Here is a 16703-nt window from a genome sequence, read left to right as displayed (position 1 = left end):
TCTCATAACCTGAAGGTCTCAGTTCAAAAAATTACCAGGAACAGTAGTTAAGCTTTGTCCAAGTTGGTTGGTAATGGTCCTTTCGTGCTCAGTAGCAAATTTTAGGAAAAACCTCAGTGTAAAAGTATAATAAATGATGATGCCTGATGCCTTCACAGTGGCCACATCTCAACCCAAATGAGCAATTGTGACCGCAAACCTCTCTACCATCATCAAAACAACAAATGAGAGAATACTAGCCACTTCTAATTTTACAATGTTTCTATGTTTATGTTGTTTGTTTGGTTTTTTTTTGGGGGGGGGGGGGTTGGATACTGTAACAAAGGTCATTAGAGTACTTATCTTTATTACTGAGGTCATAATGGGGGGTAATGGCCCACTGGATTGCATTATTTTAAAGTTGTGAATAGTCAACATTTGTGGGTGCGATTGGGGTGCCCAAAATATGAGAAAAACTTTCTTTCCCTCATAATTTGCATACCAAAAATAAGGAGAAATATTGAACTGTACTGCTTGTACACTACATTACAGATATTAGACTGTAAAAGCGCTTGCAGTGTCATGGAATCTCTGCAGTGACCACTGAAGCTGTCCAGGTTGTTTGTGCTAGCCTAATGCCTTACTAAGACTTTAAAATGTATTTTAGTTTAGTAGATCCTCATCCGTAGATGAGTCTCCTCAGTTACAGATGAGGATCCACAGAGATGAGCAGACTGATCACGATGTGTATTGCGAAAGAAACTCCAATAGAAACTGGAGAGTGTGAACTGAACTTGCACTTCTGCTCTTTATCAATGGCAGACAATGAAACTTCCAATGTCAGCATTCAGATCAGGTTAAATTATTCGTGAATCTTTACTGATGCTAATGAATTCATGTTAGGTCAGGAGGGCAGGGTTAACTGCTATACCGTGAGATTGTTGTGATTGTGAGCTTGCCAACCATGTTTTTTTCCTGTTGGCACATAAAGATAAAATGATAGACCGGACACAAAAATAACAGAGATTCATAGCACAGGGCATGTGGCTCCCAGGGGAATATAGCAGCTTCAATTAATTATAAAGTAAGTATTCTGCTGTGACAGCCATGTTTTATTGCACCTGTGCCTAGTATAACTAGATATGGTATATCTAAATCCTTTCAGAAAACACAAAATTTACATAAATGCCCTAATATTGTCAGATATTATAACTGTAAAAATTCACAAATATACAAATATATTTGTTCTTGAAGACCTCTTGTATCTTACTCTAGGTGTTTTACAATTTTGTGCAATATACCTATGAAGTCTTGACTCTCACTTTAGCAAAACCTTTACCTAATCAAATAAAAGTGTTTTGGGTACTTTGCAAACCCTCATGCACTAGTGACACATTTTCCCCTAATAAGTTTACAAACGAATCTGTTTTTTTGTCAAAGGAGAATATCCCATAGTCATTGTCAGCATTCCAATATGAGAAATCTATGCACATAATTTTCCTTTACTGTAAGGAGGAAGAAAACATGATCTACAACCTGTTTGTGTGCAAACATTTTGGGTTTTTTTTTTAATGGTTGAAAGGGTTTATAAGGGAACTTTCATATTCCCAGTCTTGCCTGTGGTTTGTCTCTGAATTTAGAACTGCTGGATGAAATGTGAGAACAGAACATGCAAACAAGTCTTGATGCATCAGTGTATAGTGTCCAGCTCAAGCCTTGGATATGTTGGAAGTGTCTAGTGCTTGTTGACTGTACAATCAGTCACATCAGTGGATGTAGTCTTTCATCTCCCTCTCAGCATGCAGTCCTTTCATCTCCGTTGGAAATGTAAACCACTGGTCAGGTTTGCAGATTTGTGCACACTGCTGGCACAAGTATGAATATGAGTATGTTTTTAAATTTTAAGAAAACACACTGCCGGAAATTTGTGGGATCCACGGGTGTTTATGGGGATGAAAATCCCACTTATCATGCAGTGAAAACTAGAATTGTTGCATATGAGCCCTTAATAAAAAAAAACAACTTTACTTTGCCATATCAACAACCCTATAGCCCACTCAGACATATACACATGATCATATACACACACACACACACACACACACACACACACACACACACACATAGAACAGACGTTGCTTTTGAAGGTTTTGACGTGGGCAATGCCTCTGCATCAACGTTTTCCTGTGGGGAGATTTTCCGTTTGCCTTTTTTCCATGAGTGCTTTGAGTGTAAGTTTTTTTTTTTTTTGGTCAAAATCGGTGGTTGAATTTTTTTCAAAATCATGCATATGTTAAATGTATCACTTCAAATGAAGGCTTTCCCACACACCCCTCTACTCTATTCATGCTGGCAGCACCTTTTCCTGCCAATCACCAGCCTAATTAGCACAAGCACTGTGCCTTTCGTGTGTGGTGGAGTCAATCCATACATCCTAATCCAATCAATCATAGACAATTTTGCCCCTTTCCTTGATTTGGGGTCTCTCCCTTAAATTTTAGGGTAGTACTTATACTGTACTTGTGGGGTGCTGAAACTTTTTTTCTTGCTGATTCAGCCAGTTACACAGGAAGAGATGCATTCATCCTTTGTGGTGTTTTTTTTCTGCATGGTTCACAATAATGGATGGCTGCTGTAGTATTTTTATTTTAAGGCTAAAGCTGCGTCAAGTGGAAGCCAAAATGGGTCAGCTCAAGTTGAGTAAAATGTGAAAAAAAAAATAACCCAAATAACAAAAAACCTGAAGATCTGATCACTAATATCACACATGCTCTCATGATTTTCAAAGATCAGATGAAACTAAAGACAAATGTGTAATAATATCATCTCAAGATCAAGATACACCATGCTGAGACAGAGCAGTACACCTTCAGACATTTGAAACTGTGAGCCTGGTCTATAGATAACCCCGTGTTTCGATCACATGTGCAGTGTGTTACCATATAAGACAGCAATATGACTCACCCCGCTCACTGACCTACTATGTGGGAAGTCATGATTCATGCAAGCTGCATTTAAGCAGGCAGGGCCCAAAATACTCTGGCATGCCATCACACAAACAAATACACAACTACACAACTACACGCATGCACACTCAAACACACACACACACACACACACATACACATACCTCACTTGCTCAGTCATACTCACCCACCCACAGACACTGATAGGCTCAGATGCTGTTGTAACAAACAGTGAGAGACATTAGAAAGTTGTCAAAGACTGGAATAACAAGATGACTGGATGGTGCTGATGCCTTTCTGAGGTAATGTAAACTCACAGCTGACATTTTCAAGGCTTCATTTAGATATATTATTTTATTATTTTTGACTTTTAATGGAACGGAAAACATTTTTGAGACATAACCTAACGCTGGGCCCATGCAACATGTAACTTTTTTGAAACAAATCAGCTTTGCTAACAATTCTTCTATCGCATACATGTTGCTTCAGAATGACTGATCTGGTTGATAATATAGTGCTTAAAATGGTTTAACTTGCTGTGAGTTTGCAAGAAACATCAATATCTGAATAGGCTCTTGAGTATTCGTGTAGTACTCAATTCAACTGCAAAATGAAACCAAGCCTTAAAAAGTTTGATTAAGGTGTTGACAAACCTTTACTGATTTGTCCAGTTGAATGGAACTCATTGTTTCCCCCCTTGATACATCAGTTTAGGATGATCTGAGCTATTATCCTCTGGTGCAAGGTAACCATACCAAGACCATTTCCTCAGAACAGTGTGCAAGAAAAAAAAAATGGCCCAAAACCATTTCCAATGACTTCTGGAATAATTTGTGAAGAAATTGTGGTTCGACCTTGACCTGACCAAACTGATTTGCACACCTGCAGATCATGCCATAATGTGTGCACAAGCAGCTATAAGTGGTGGAGAATGAACTGAAATTTTTCTAGTCGTGACAATATATTTAGGATGTTTGTGTAGATGGACAATTGTGTAGCATACTTAGATTTTTTTTTTCTGAGTGACAAGAAATCACATAAGAGTAACTTTGCCATAGTGCCTTGAATTAAGAAATAAAGTTACAGGTTTGAAACATATAGGAACACCTATCAAGAGAATTTAATATCTGCTTACCAATCTGAACTTCACATGTCTTTTCATTGAAATAATTAAATTTCTTAACCTTGTCTCTTGACAAGGGTGAGGAAGGGCAATTTCCCTGATTTCAGTGCATTTTTACTGCAGCTGTGCTGATAGTGAGTTTATTAGAATGTAATCCAGCTGTCTGGGATTGTTTCAATGTAGCTAATTGTTTATTTTAAAAGGTAAACCTCGACAGAGCTTTGAGTATTGATTCACATGGCTGAGGTTGCTGCCTTGGCCTTCCCATCGCTAGGAGATGAAGTCACTCTGGTGTTAATTAAGCCAATTGCAGGTTTGTGCAGCTCTCCATGTGCATTCTGGGCCATGAAGTCAGGTGCTCCCATTCATCACTGTCAACACCAAAGCATGGTCCACAACACGGTGGGAACTGGGTTGTCAGTCTGACCTGGGTTACCCCAGTCACCTGCCACACTAGAGTGTTGTTGAGGACATCACATGTGGAGAGTGTATCTTTCAGGTCAGACATGAGCAAGTTCCTTTGTCAGTAAACTCATGTGCCGTTGTCTTTGCTGAGTCCCCTGATCGAAGCACACGGAGACAGTATTGATTTCTTACTGGAGTGAGAAAAATTGGATCCATTTGTAAATGGACTTGAGCATAGTGTCCCCGGTTGTATCCTGAGATGATTCTGTGTCTTCAACTGTCAAAAACACTGAAACTGATCAGAACAGAACAATTCCACAAGTGTAATTGCAATGGTCTATTTATTTAGCATGTGTATTTCACAAGAGACCATAGAATATTCTTGAATTAAAGGCATATGAATTGATCCCAACATTTGTGTCACTTTGTTGAAATTTGTGGTAATTATGCTTCCACATTTCTCAGTATATAATCAGCAGAGCCACGTGAGCATCAGCAGCTTGTCTCAGACATTGCATATATTATCAATAGGATCAATATCAGCTACCCAAATGACCTTTAACCTCTGAAAGCCTGCATACCTTTTATCAAGACTGTGTTAATTTGTCTGCCATTGATGTGAGCAAACTTTCTGTAGGCAGAGTGGAAATCCCCCAAACTGTGTTTGTCCACTGATTGAGGTTTTACTCTTGTTTTAAATGGAGGAATGTACTTCATCGATGTTATGTCCCTTGTTTTGAGGCTAAACAGATGTTCAGATTATCGAAAACTTAACATTTACAGTCATCACAGTTTTCTTCAAGGTTTGAAGGAAAATGACAAAATAATCTCACCCAAATGATAAATGAGTTCTTTTTAGGATTTCAATTGACTTCAAGTAAAATCCATCATTCAGATACCTCCAAAAGCCCCTTTCCTAGAGGCAAAAAAACCCCACTAACATCCCCTAATGTCAAGCTTTTGTCAGCAATAGAAGCAATTAAAATAGCATTCAGTACTCAAGTTCAAATGACTCTGCAGTGGTATTCATTCACCTAGCCTACTTTTTTCAGCTTGATTCTGATGCTTCCTTTGTAGAACCATATTGAGGGATCTGAGCTCCTCTATCGAAATATGCACGGAGGCAATGAAAGCTTGTCCCCTTTACCGGAATTTTTTCCATCTCTGCCACAAACTCAACTTGTCTGCATTCAAGGAGCAGCACTCTCGATCATTCTTCAGTCAGTTTTGTGTTTGAAATACAGACTGGAACAAAAAATATTAAATAGTAATCACAGAAACACGGTCACTATTTCCCATGCTACTTTTATTAAAGCTAGTTAGAATTGTATACAAGCCCAGGATACACTCTGGCTCTATTTTGACTACACCTTTTACCTTTCACCTTTCACAGTGCAGTGACTATATCAAAATGATTTTGACAAAAAAGCAGACAGGCAATTCAATGTACATTCACAATGTGAACATAATTATCAAACTATTTAAAACACATTTTCCAGTGTTTCAGATGAAGGTGTACAATGTGTTACTTGTTACGTATTAGCATCATTGCCTCTTGCCAATAATAACTTGCCTTTACAAATGTTAATATCTGGCTCAACAGTTTTGGAAAAATGTTGGCATAAAAGTTCCCTAGTTACTTATAAAGTGTGAGACACATTCTTTGTTTGTGATGATGGTTGGGCACCGAGTACAGATTACAAAATTTAATTTTTTCAGGGAAGTGTGTGTATGTGTGTGTGTGTGTGTGTGTGTGTGTGTGTGTGTGTGTGTGTGTGTATGTGTGTGTGTGTGTGTGTGTGTGTGTGCGCCTGTGTGTGTGTTACAAGGGTCTTCTTCATGCTCTGGGGTCATTTTATTGAAGTTACGGAACAATGGCCAGTGTGAATAAAGTGGATCAGATTTGAAGTTAATCATCTCAAAACTTTAAGGCCAGTCTAAAAAAAAAAAGAGGATGTCAGATTTGAATGAAAATAAACAAAGAGGGAGTGTAAGAAACAGCCAAGGAGACATTTGAGACCGAGTGAGTAGTCCATGTTCATTAAGATTTTCTATTTACAGTCCAGATAGAGCCATCCCTGTTTAATCAATCCCTGTGCCTGATGCCCATTTGGTGCTTGTAATGAACCATTAACATGTTTCTGATGATCTCTGCAGTTTATCCCGCAGAGAAGCACCATCCTGGGCATGATAAGCACCAGCTTTTCATATTATTAAAGAAGACCACAGACATGCATTAAATATACAATGTGCTTTTCTGCAGTTTCAGACATCTTTCCATATTCAAGTGCTTGAAATGTTTGGAAAATGAAATCTTGTCAGATTCCATTGTTGTATGTACAAACAAATTCTGCTAATGGAACAGCTGCATTAAAATATCTGCAGTACAGATGCTAATTTTAAAAGAAGCCTAAAAGGTTAACATCCTGCTAGCAGCCTGAACAACCTTCTCATTAACTATTCATTATAGTCATTATTATTAATAGATACCCCTTTTGAATTATGGGAAATCCAGTGTTTCTGTCAATGGATCCATATTAGATTTAAAGTAGGAAATTTGCACCTGGGCGCCATGGTGGTGCAGTGGTTAGTACTGTCACCTCACAGCAAGTTTCCAGGTCCAAGCCCCGGCTCGAGCACAGGGTGTTTCTGTGTGGAGTTTGCATGTTCTCCCTGTTCCAGCGTGGGTTCTTCCCCAAGAAATGCAAGAGGTGATGAGGTTAATCGAATACTCTAAATTGACCATAGGTGTGGCTGTGAGTGTGAATGGTTGTCTTTCTATATGTGTTGGCCCTGCAATGGACTGGTGACCCGTCCAGGGTGAACCCCGCCTCTCTCCGGAAGGCAGCTGATATAGGCTCTAGCCCCCTGCGACCCTTAACAGGATAAGCAGTATGAAAATAGATGGATGGATGGATGGAATATGCAGCCTCCCCTGCTTTTATGTCTGTGTAGGTTCTCATTCATCCAGGTCATCGTAGATCGAAGCGAAGTAAAATCTGGTCAACTGGACGTAAGTTTATCTTGAAGACGTTTCACCTCTCATCCGAGAGGCTTCTTCAGTTCTAGTGAAGAGTGTGGAAACTCCAGCTTATAAACCTATGTGGGAGTGGTCAGTGCTATTGTGGTGGAAACGACCCTCCCGAGACTCACCTGGCCTCCCCAAATGACAGTCGTTGTGAGGTGTCAGGGAGTTTCAGGGGTGGTCGTTAGGGAGTTTCACCGACCACTCAGATGCTAATGGGCTGTGCTGGCATCAGCCGTTCCAACGTCAGGATAGAGAAACCATCTTTGAACAGAGGAGGTGGACTGCGACATTTCCTTTCACCTATTTACAACCAAGTCCTTTCAAAACTTCCCCAAAGAGCTCAGCTGAAAGACCCATGTGGAACGGCTGATGCCAGCACAGCCCATTAGCATCTGAGTGGTCGGTGAAACTCCCTAACGACCACCCCTGAAACTCCCTGACACCTCACAACGACTGTCATTTGGGGAGGCCAGGTGAGTCTCGGGAGGGTCGTTTCCACCACAATAGCACTGACCACTCCCACATAGGTTTATAAGCTGGAGTTTCCACACTCTTCACTAGAACTGAAGAAGCCTCTCGGATGAGAGGTGAAACGTCTTCAAGATAAAGTTACGTCCAGTTGACCAGATTTTACTTCGCTTCGATCCCCTGCTTTTACTTTTACCTTGAGTGTTAAAGCTCTCTAATATGAGTGAATAATTTTTATCAAGCTGTGTGAGAAGTGACAGAGTAGAGTAGTCGTGGAGAACCCCTGTAAGACCTAGCTGGAATAAACTAAACAGCTACTTCCAAAATGGCCAAACTTGAGAGCCACACCCTTCCATTACATTAATGATTAGCTTGCTTGCACTCAGACTCTGTACTTAGCACCTTCCAGGTGTGTGTACCTGTGTGAATGGGACCAGGGTAGATGAAAGAATTATCCTCCCCTGAATAAATACATAACACATCAGAATATGGCTCGTTATGGCGCAGTCTTTTAGACGTACACGCTCATATTCAAAGATAAGGGCAGCCAATAACAAATACATAACCCAAATATTTTAGCAATTTTTTTTACATTTCATAAAATACCACAATTTAATAAGAAGAAATGATACCAAAAAAAAACTGTAAAATTGCTGAACTTCCCGACTGTGATTGGGTAACTGGATAAAATGTAACAGTGATGAATGTGATGCATTTTGAAATGGCTGGCATAGGCCCAAGTTTGCCTGTAGAACTGCATGCATGAAATATGGCTGTCCACAGATGTGCCTGCTTGTTTATCAGCCTCATGAGCTCAGGTATGTTCATTGCCAATGCTATTTAATTTATATATATATATATATATATATATATATATATATATATATATATATATATATATATATATATATATATATATATATTCAAATAGTAGCCCATTTATTGGCTCATAGATTAGGTCAGTTGACCTCTAAATTCTGCTTAATCCCTAGAGAAGGCCATTCTATCAGTGTGTTCCCCATACTAATTAGGAGGTGTTTTGTGTTGTGTTTTCCATATGGCCATTCACATGAAAATAATCGGGGAGACATGGTTTCATAGAAGAAAGATGACATTTATTGTTTACAGAATGGTGGCACTATTGTCTATTCCCACCAATGTCTTAAATATTGAGATATTATAGAGATTTACAAGAAATTCAATACTTCTTGGTGAAAGGGGAGGGAATTTTTGTCATGAATTGAAAAGTATCTCTGCAAACAGAAAAAAAGAAATAGCAAACTTCATAAGAATTTGTCTTTCTTTGGACCAAAACATTAAAACTGGTGGCTGGATGGACCATCACACTGGCGTATCAACACTGCCACAATTTAATCTGCAAATTGGAGAAGCAGATAATTTTACATGAGGAAATGAAACCCCTTCAAAAAAACAGTCCATGTCTGTATGCATGAAAAGGACTTTGTTTGTGCTAACATAACACAGATCTGCATGCAATTTTCATTTGAACTTAACCCCCGGAAAGCTCGGTATGCCTTCTATTGACCAACTCATCATCCTCAGCATCCATGTTGACATTTGCTGTCTTGTTCAGTTTCAAGGGCCTTCACTGCCATAGTCTAATGTTATAATTCCAATTAAAACCATGTTCATCCTCACTGTAATTACAGTCATCTGGCAGGAGTGTCCCCTAATTGTACACAGTGACTCAGTGTTCTTGTTTATTTCCCTCTGACTGCACTAGCCCAGTAGATAATGTTATTAGACTGCAGCTGTGGGAGTTGAGATTAACCTTGATATTACAAGAGCTATATGGTTTCTTTCTATTTTGTCACAGTTGTGCCACTAGTGAGATATTCCATGGGGTACAATCGTTCAAATCACTCAAAAGACATTAAAAATATTTGTGCTGCAATCAGCAGTGGTCCACATTTAATATCTGAGATTTCCACCATCAAGTCATTTCACTGCATCCTAATTAACTTTCTCCCTGACTCAGCCACTTATCTGGAGAACATTATCAAATATGTGTGATATCAATGTTAAAGCAAATAAAAAGTAAAAATGAATATGCTGTCTTTCCAGAAAAGTTACAAACCAGCAACTAACTGTATTCCTTAAACTTACATCTGAAAACATTTAACAGTGTCTGCCTACTATAAAAGGTTATATACAATTTATTACAGCCTTTAGTGTCTGTCATCCGTCTAGTCAGCATTAACATCAGTCAGCATTAACATTGAATCATCAAGTACTGAAAATTTCTAATACTTTGGAACAAACAAAGATCAGTAAAAGTAGTGTCCAAGTGGTCCTTCACAAACATCACATTCTGAGGTGGGCATTAGGTCTCACATGTGCAATTCATAAACAAGTCTCGAGCCTTAATCTTCAAGTCTCTAAAAAGACCAATCTTCAGGTCATACTGCATTTTTAACCATCTAGCCAGCAAGCTCTGATAGCCTATTTAGCCTAGATGGATGAAAATGCAGTAGGAAAGCATACCTTCATCTTGCCAATTACAGGCCTGTATTAATGTATGGGAAATTAGGTTGTATGTCTTTCACAGCTGTTAATTGATAGTCTATTAAGTGTTTACAATGCAAGAAATAAGGCACAATAATTTATTAAGTCTTTAAAAGGAAGGATTTATTGTGAAGTGTAAAACCTTAACCTCTCAGAATCTAGGAAAAATGCAAAAGTTTTATTCAAATACATCTATTTCAGTTTCTAAAAGAGTCTCAAGTAAATGAGTCTGGTACGCTAAACAAGTCTGAAGTCTCAAACTTGTGGAGTCATGAGACACAATCACCCACCTCTGTCTTGTTCCAGTATGTATCCATTTGCCTCCTGCTTTGAAAAAAAGCCTGACTACTACATCTGAAACTGCCAGCTATCAATGAATCACTGGAGGGGTGTGGTTGATCACAGATCTCCATTGAAAGTTTAAATCATTTTTTGTTTTGTATTTTTTTTTGTTTATTTCAAAGGGAAAAGAAACATTAAAATAACTTTGCAGTGTCTTGTAGTGGGCTATTGATGCATATAGAAAATAAAAGAATGTGTTGAGAGAATGTAAGAGGGGTTGTGAATGATAGTAGCAGTCATGGCTGTGCCATTGAGATCAACCACAGTCCTCCCTTGTTCATACATATATTTCATTCCATGATGACCCATGCATGCTGAACATTATTCAGGGAGACACACATCATGTAGCACATTGTGACACTCTGTCACACATTACTACTACACCCTCCCATCCCTCTTAATAAATGCCCCCAAACCAAGGCCATGTCATTTAATGCAGCCAGGCCAACGCTGACTCAAACGTCCTGTCATAGTCCCTGAATGGCAACTCAAATGGGACTTTTCAACTGTGAATACTGCATAACATAATTGGTGCATTCTTGCCAAAATGTTTCAATTGGGTCATTTCAGAATTTGGGCAGCTGTGTTATATCTGTGTTATAAAAGTCAGTAACACCTTCGAGCAGATGATAACCAACAGAAAAGAGGAAAGCTTGTGTGTGTACTGCAGAAGAAATAGTGTAATTGATCTATAGAATGTTTATGTGTCACCTGACAGACAATATTTCAAGGAAGGAATCTTTTGCGATGTTGTAACAAACTAACAATAACAACATGAACCTTTCAGAGGTTTTAGTTTGTTTATCATGCATTTGCTATTGTTAGTTAGCAAACATTAGCTCACCTGTCCAGCAGAAAAGTGGTAACCTCAACATGGCTTTCCAGACCCTTAGACCACTGTCGAGGTGCTGAACCAGTATTGCCCCTCATCTTGCTCCTTTCTTGGTCTGCCAGTATTTGAGATGGATAATGGAATGAACCCTTATGTTTCTCAGCCTTTTCAGATTAATCCAAAACTTGGGAACTCCAGAGCTCCTGCAGTTCCTATCAATACATCAATAACATGTGATATCACTGTATTTATGCTATCAGATCAGAGATCTTTAATGGTTAGTTAGCCATTAAAGCCAACTTGCTGGAATGTAATTATAATAAGTATTTTGCACCTAATTATTTTTGGGGATAATTAATTCAACACTATAATATTTTTTAGGTAAATTTAGAATTTCATTCTACACCTTTCTAAAAGCTCTGTGGATTTTTGTTGTTTTTTCTCTTCAAAGTGTATTCCTTGCACATTTAAATTTTTTTCAGCAGATGCAAGTTGTTTTCCAGCGTTTGATTGTAATGCTGAGTCAGTCAACACAAATAAAATTGTGACCCATTGTGCTCATATTCTGCACTGTATTTTTAATCTGTAAATTCCAAAAAGTCCCAATTTATACTAAGCTTCTATGTTGCCTTTCACTCTATCCTCCATCTGAAATGAGCTATGTGAGTTCCTGTCTCTAAAAGGACTGGCTAAAATCCAGATGGGTCCCTTGACAACAACAGAGCTAAACGCAGATTTCAGAGTGTCCGCGTGAACTTTTTGTTACTGCTTTTATACATGTTTGCCTCATCATTTGAAACTGCCACGTTTGATTTAGGAATCGAACATCAAAATTTTATTTACAATGAAGGAAAATAATATAAGGAGTACATTATTCAGACCTTGTTCTTCAGTAGAATTCTGAGGTTACTGTAATAAGATATTGTACTTTTACTTCACTACAATTATTTGACTAATTTAGCTTGAAGTTACTTTGGACATTAAATAATTAATTTACTCTGAACAAATATTTTTGACTTGGAAAGTCAACATTTATTTCAAATCAAAGTACTCAACAGTTTATGTAAGGACAATAAGATTATTCATATCAAGCAATTAAATAATGATATTTTCCATGCATTTTCACTACTCATAGGCAATGATGGCCATTCCAATCACAAATATGAACCAAATAGTAAAGCTCTCCATTCACAAGATAAATTCCAGCAAGGGATCAAGGGGGGAGGGCGAGATTAACCTTTCAACTATGTTTGTTGCTCCCAAGCTCCCTCAAACATAGTCACTCTGTTTTAACTGCTCATACATCAATGCAAAAACAAGAAATCCTCACCTTTTCAGGCAGTAAGATAATGTCTCAGGCTCATAATTAAAATGAGTAACTGTAGTGCTTACACAAAGTACACATGGTATTCCTGTTTAAACATCCAAATAACAAAGCATGAAATCTCTGTATGACTGACTTTGACTTTGTTAATTCAACACCTTCATTTGATCCAGTCAAAGGAAGCACTGTGGTGAATTTAAACTCTGGAGTCAGGATAATTCCTTTCATAGGGTGGTAATTTTTGACAAGGACACCACAAAGTTGCCTGAACTACTCAAAATTCAATGAAAGATGTGATCAGCCATTTTACATATTCAGAAGAACACAACACAGTATTTATGATTTATGAGAATGTTCATCATTTTGCCTACCGGGATAAAAATGCTTATTTGATCTCTCAGACAATTACCGGAAATTTAATTCATTGTTAATATTCAAAAACATGTCATGATTCAAGCATCTGTACTTAAAATCCTTCAATCCACACATGAATGCTCTGATAGTGTAGATATCAATGAACATAGTAGAAATGCTGTTTTGTGCAGCTTCCTTTTTTTATGCACCCTCTGTAGAGTATGGAATTGTGTTGGCTGCTCTCCACATGTTTTATGTGTTGTGCTGTAGCTCTGGAAGTATAATTGCTGGAATAGGGAATGTCGAGCTAACAGGCCTCCAGCCACATTAGTCTTCATCAGCGTCCCTCAGATCAGCAGGCTCTCTCTAGGACCAGCCAGCGGGAAATCATGAAGTCCACTCTGACCGCTGCTGGAGTATACTCATCACCATCATGCTGTGCTTTTGATCAACACATGAACATTAGCAACTCACAGAGAAGATTGGGAGTATTGATGTGACAGAAAGAGTTGCTGTCAACAACTGACCATGGAAGTAGAAAAAAAAAAAGACTGAAAAATGTTTTGCATCCATCAGCAGTTCTAATCAGATTTCTGCTACAACCTGCTATTTTGTGGTGTGTGTGTCTGGGTATGCGTCTGCTTCTACATTACTGTGTGTTGTGTTTGTGTCATCCTTGCATTTTCCTCCCATTGGGACTCTGAAGTTCAAGAGAAGCACATGCGCATTCCAGGGTAAAAAGTGTATATTTGAATTGCTCTGAACCGCATCTGGAAACATTATTCTTGGAAGACAGGCCATTATCCTAGGAAGCCAATTTGGAAATGTTTAGTGAAAATATGCAAACTATATAACAGTTGGACAAAGCTGAGCCATGGAAAGACGCTCCAGAACAGCCCCCACAGCAGACTGCTGGTCATAGCAGTAAACTCCTGCAACGAAATCAATGCTACCACCCTGCCAGGTAAAGAGCTGAATCCACAAATGACCCGCATGAAAAGACATACGAGTGACTACTCTGTAATAGCCTCACAAAGTCAGCCCACATTTCCCCATTGTGGTCTAAGTTCATACTTACCACAGACAACATTTCAAGTAGGCTAAGTGGTAAATATGCTGCAGTGTCAACAATATCCCCTCTTGCACCTGATTGGATAAAAGCACCATCCGGTGGTCTGTGATAAGCTTTTTTTTAAATCTGATTTTCAAAACATGCTGATTGAGCTACAAATGCTGTCGACTCTCAGTTTCTCCTTATTTTAGTTCAAAACTAGGTCATGAAATAAGAGTCATTTTCATGTATGCCCTGAATTATTACTCAGTTGTTGGCTGATTGGTCTTTTGATGGATGGTGGATGTTTTAATGCAAAGAGGGTCATTTAACAGAAAGGTTGAATTCAAGGCCTAAATATTACAATCAAATACATCAATTCTGAAAGCAAAGTTGTTAGGTCCATACTCACTTGCAACTCATCAAACATTAGCATTTGGTCATAGAATAGAAGTCATTAAATAGAAGAATTGGTTGTGTGATAAAAGATTTTGACCTGCTTGGGGGACTATGTTTTAAGGTTGTCCATCCATCCATAGTCCCTTTCTATAAATAAAAAAAATTTACCTTGGGAAGTTTCCACAGCAAAGGTAGTTGCATGAATTATAAAATTACAACACCATGCCCTATGATATATAGGCTCTCTGAGCAAGTTGTGTGATTCCTGAAGGAAATTAGCATCTCCTGACGATTGGAACAGAACAGGTTATTCCCTTGTAGTGCTAAGTTTGTAATTATAAGGTAAAATGTGTCATCAAAGCTTAGTAAAACCTGAATGGGCATAAGGTACAATCCTGAAGCTCCCGCTCATATGAGAGGTCCTGTTGCAATATATCATTTTCATGACTTAAATATTCAGAAACTTGGGACTTCATTGACCTCCCATTGCTCTCTCTTAGTACATTGTGTAGGCAAAATAAAACAAAAAAATGCTGGTGACGCCTTTCCAATTTCAGTATACATTGTGCTTGCAATGTCCGTGCAAGGAAATTGATCAAATAATCACAAACTAAATGGCCAGACAAGAAGATCAATACAGGACAAGCAATTCACTCAGTGACAATGATTTTTTTTAACTATTTTTTTTTTTTAATTGGCAGTTTTTTCAGTATCTGCACGTACAAGGTTTAGTACAGTATAGTGCTGTTAATCTCAGGAAACGTGACAGGACACAAATTCTGCTCTCTTGCATGAAAGTCAAGGTCAGGGTGTTTATATCCTGTGAAGAAGCTGCTATTATATTTTCTTCCTCTTTTAGCTGATGTTTTTTTACTGAGCGTGTCCAAGCTGCACAACATATCTTTGCAGGGTTTCCTTCGATTACAAACAAATTTGGACCTCTGGAGTGGGAGTACTGCATGCTTCTATCTTTCTACTCACTCATATTTGTCAGATCTGAATGAATTTGAATGAATGGAAGATGTTTTCATTATGTGTGTTACTCGGTGAAATAATTTCCAAGATTTTGTGAGCATGTGATTTGAATTTGTGTAGGGGAGCAGAAGTGAGGGCACTAGGGGAGGGTGATTATGTGGGGAGTGATTATGTGAAGCAAAGAGCAGTAGTCAGTCAACATTGTATGTGTTGAATCATGGAGCTGGCTGCAGCAGGCAGCCGGGGCTGATGTCAGACCTGTGGTATGTGCTTGCTGGGCTCAGCTGTAAGCTGACCCCCTCTGTTGTGCTTCTGTTTCCAGGGCGTGAGCGGAATGTCAGTGGATGAGAAGCCTGAAGCCCCCATGTATGTGTATGAGTCGACGGTTCATTGTACCAATATCCTCCTCTGCCTCAATGACCAGCGGAAGCAGGATATCCTGTGCGATGTGACTGTCCTGGTGGAGGGCAAGGAGTTCCGTGGGCACCGGGCCGTTTTGGCCGCCTGCAGCGAGTATTTCCTCCAGGTGTTGGTGGGCCAGGCGGAGAATGGCTTGGTCGTTAGCCTGCCTGAGGAGGTATGTCCATCAACCTCATATTTTCACTTACAGTTTTTTCTTGCAAGGGTGGAAATGCCACAGGACTTTGCATAATACAACTGTAAATATCTGGACTGTCATCAATACAAAGATGTACGAACTAGGCTGTCTTCACTTTCTTACAGCATCCGTAGCCACACACAGTCCTGCCTTTCACCTCACCAAAAGAGTTTTTACTCCTCTACACTTTTGAGTTTTATAACCATATTTCCAGCTGATTAAAAACATTTAACTAACCAAAGCCCCATTGGCTATCACACGAATGGTATGTGCGCAACTGTTATATTCAAATGGAGATATGTCACTGGGGAGCAGAGTTGCATTGATTTAATT

General features: G+C 38.8%; 1 protein-coding gene across 2 annotated transcripts in view; it reads left to right on the top strand.

Moving 5' to 3' along the window:
- Positions 1-16703, top strand: part of bach2b (BACH transcriptional regulator 2b) — a 98345-nt gene that overhangs the window by 50225 nt on the left and 31417 nt on the right. For both annotated transcript variants that reach the window (XM_086190329.1, XM_086190330.1), the window contains one exon: positions 16095-16349. In XM_086190329.1, coding sequence (XP_086046455.1) covers positions 16107-16349 — 243 coding nt within the window. In that variant the 5' untranslated portion in view covers positions 16095-16106. The remainder of the gene's footprint in view (positions 1-16094; positions 16350-16703) is intronic.

The sequence above is a fragment of the Aulostomus chinensis genome, chromosome 20, assembly GCF_037954235.1.
Source record: "Aulostomus chinensis isolate RoL2024-O1b breed Wild chromosome 20, RoL_Achi_v1.0, whole genome shotgun sequence".
In the NCBI taxonomy this organism is placed as follows: domain Eukaryota; kingdom Metazoa; phylum Chordata; class Actinopteri; order Syngnathiformes; family Aulostomidae; genus Aulostomus; species Aulostomus chinensis.
Note: the sequence above shows the minus strand (reverse complement) of the source record. Positions and strands in the feature narration are given on the sequence as shown.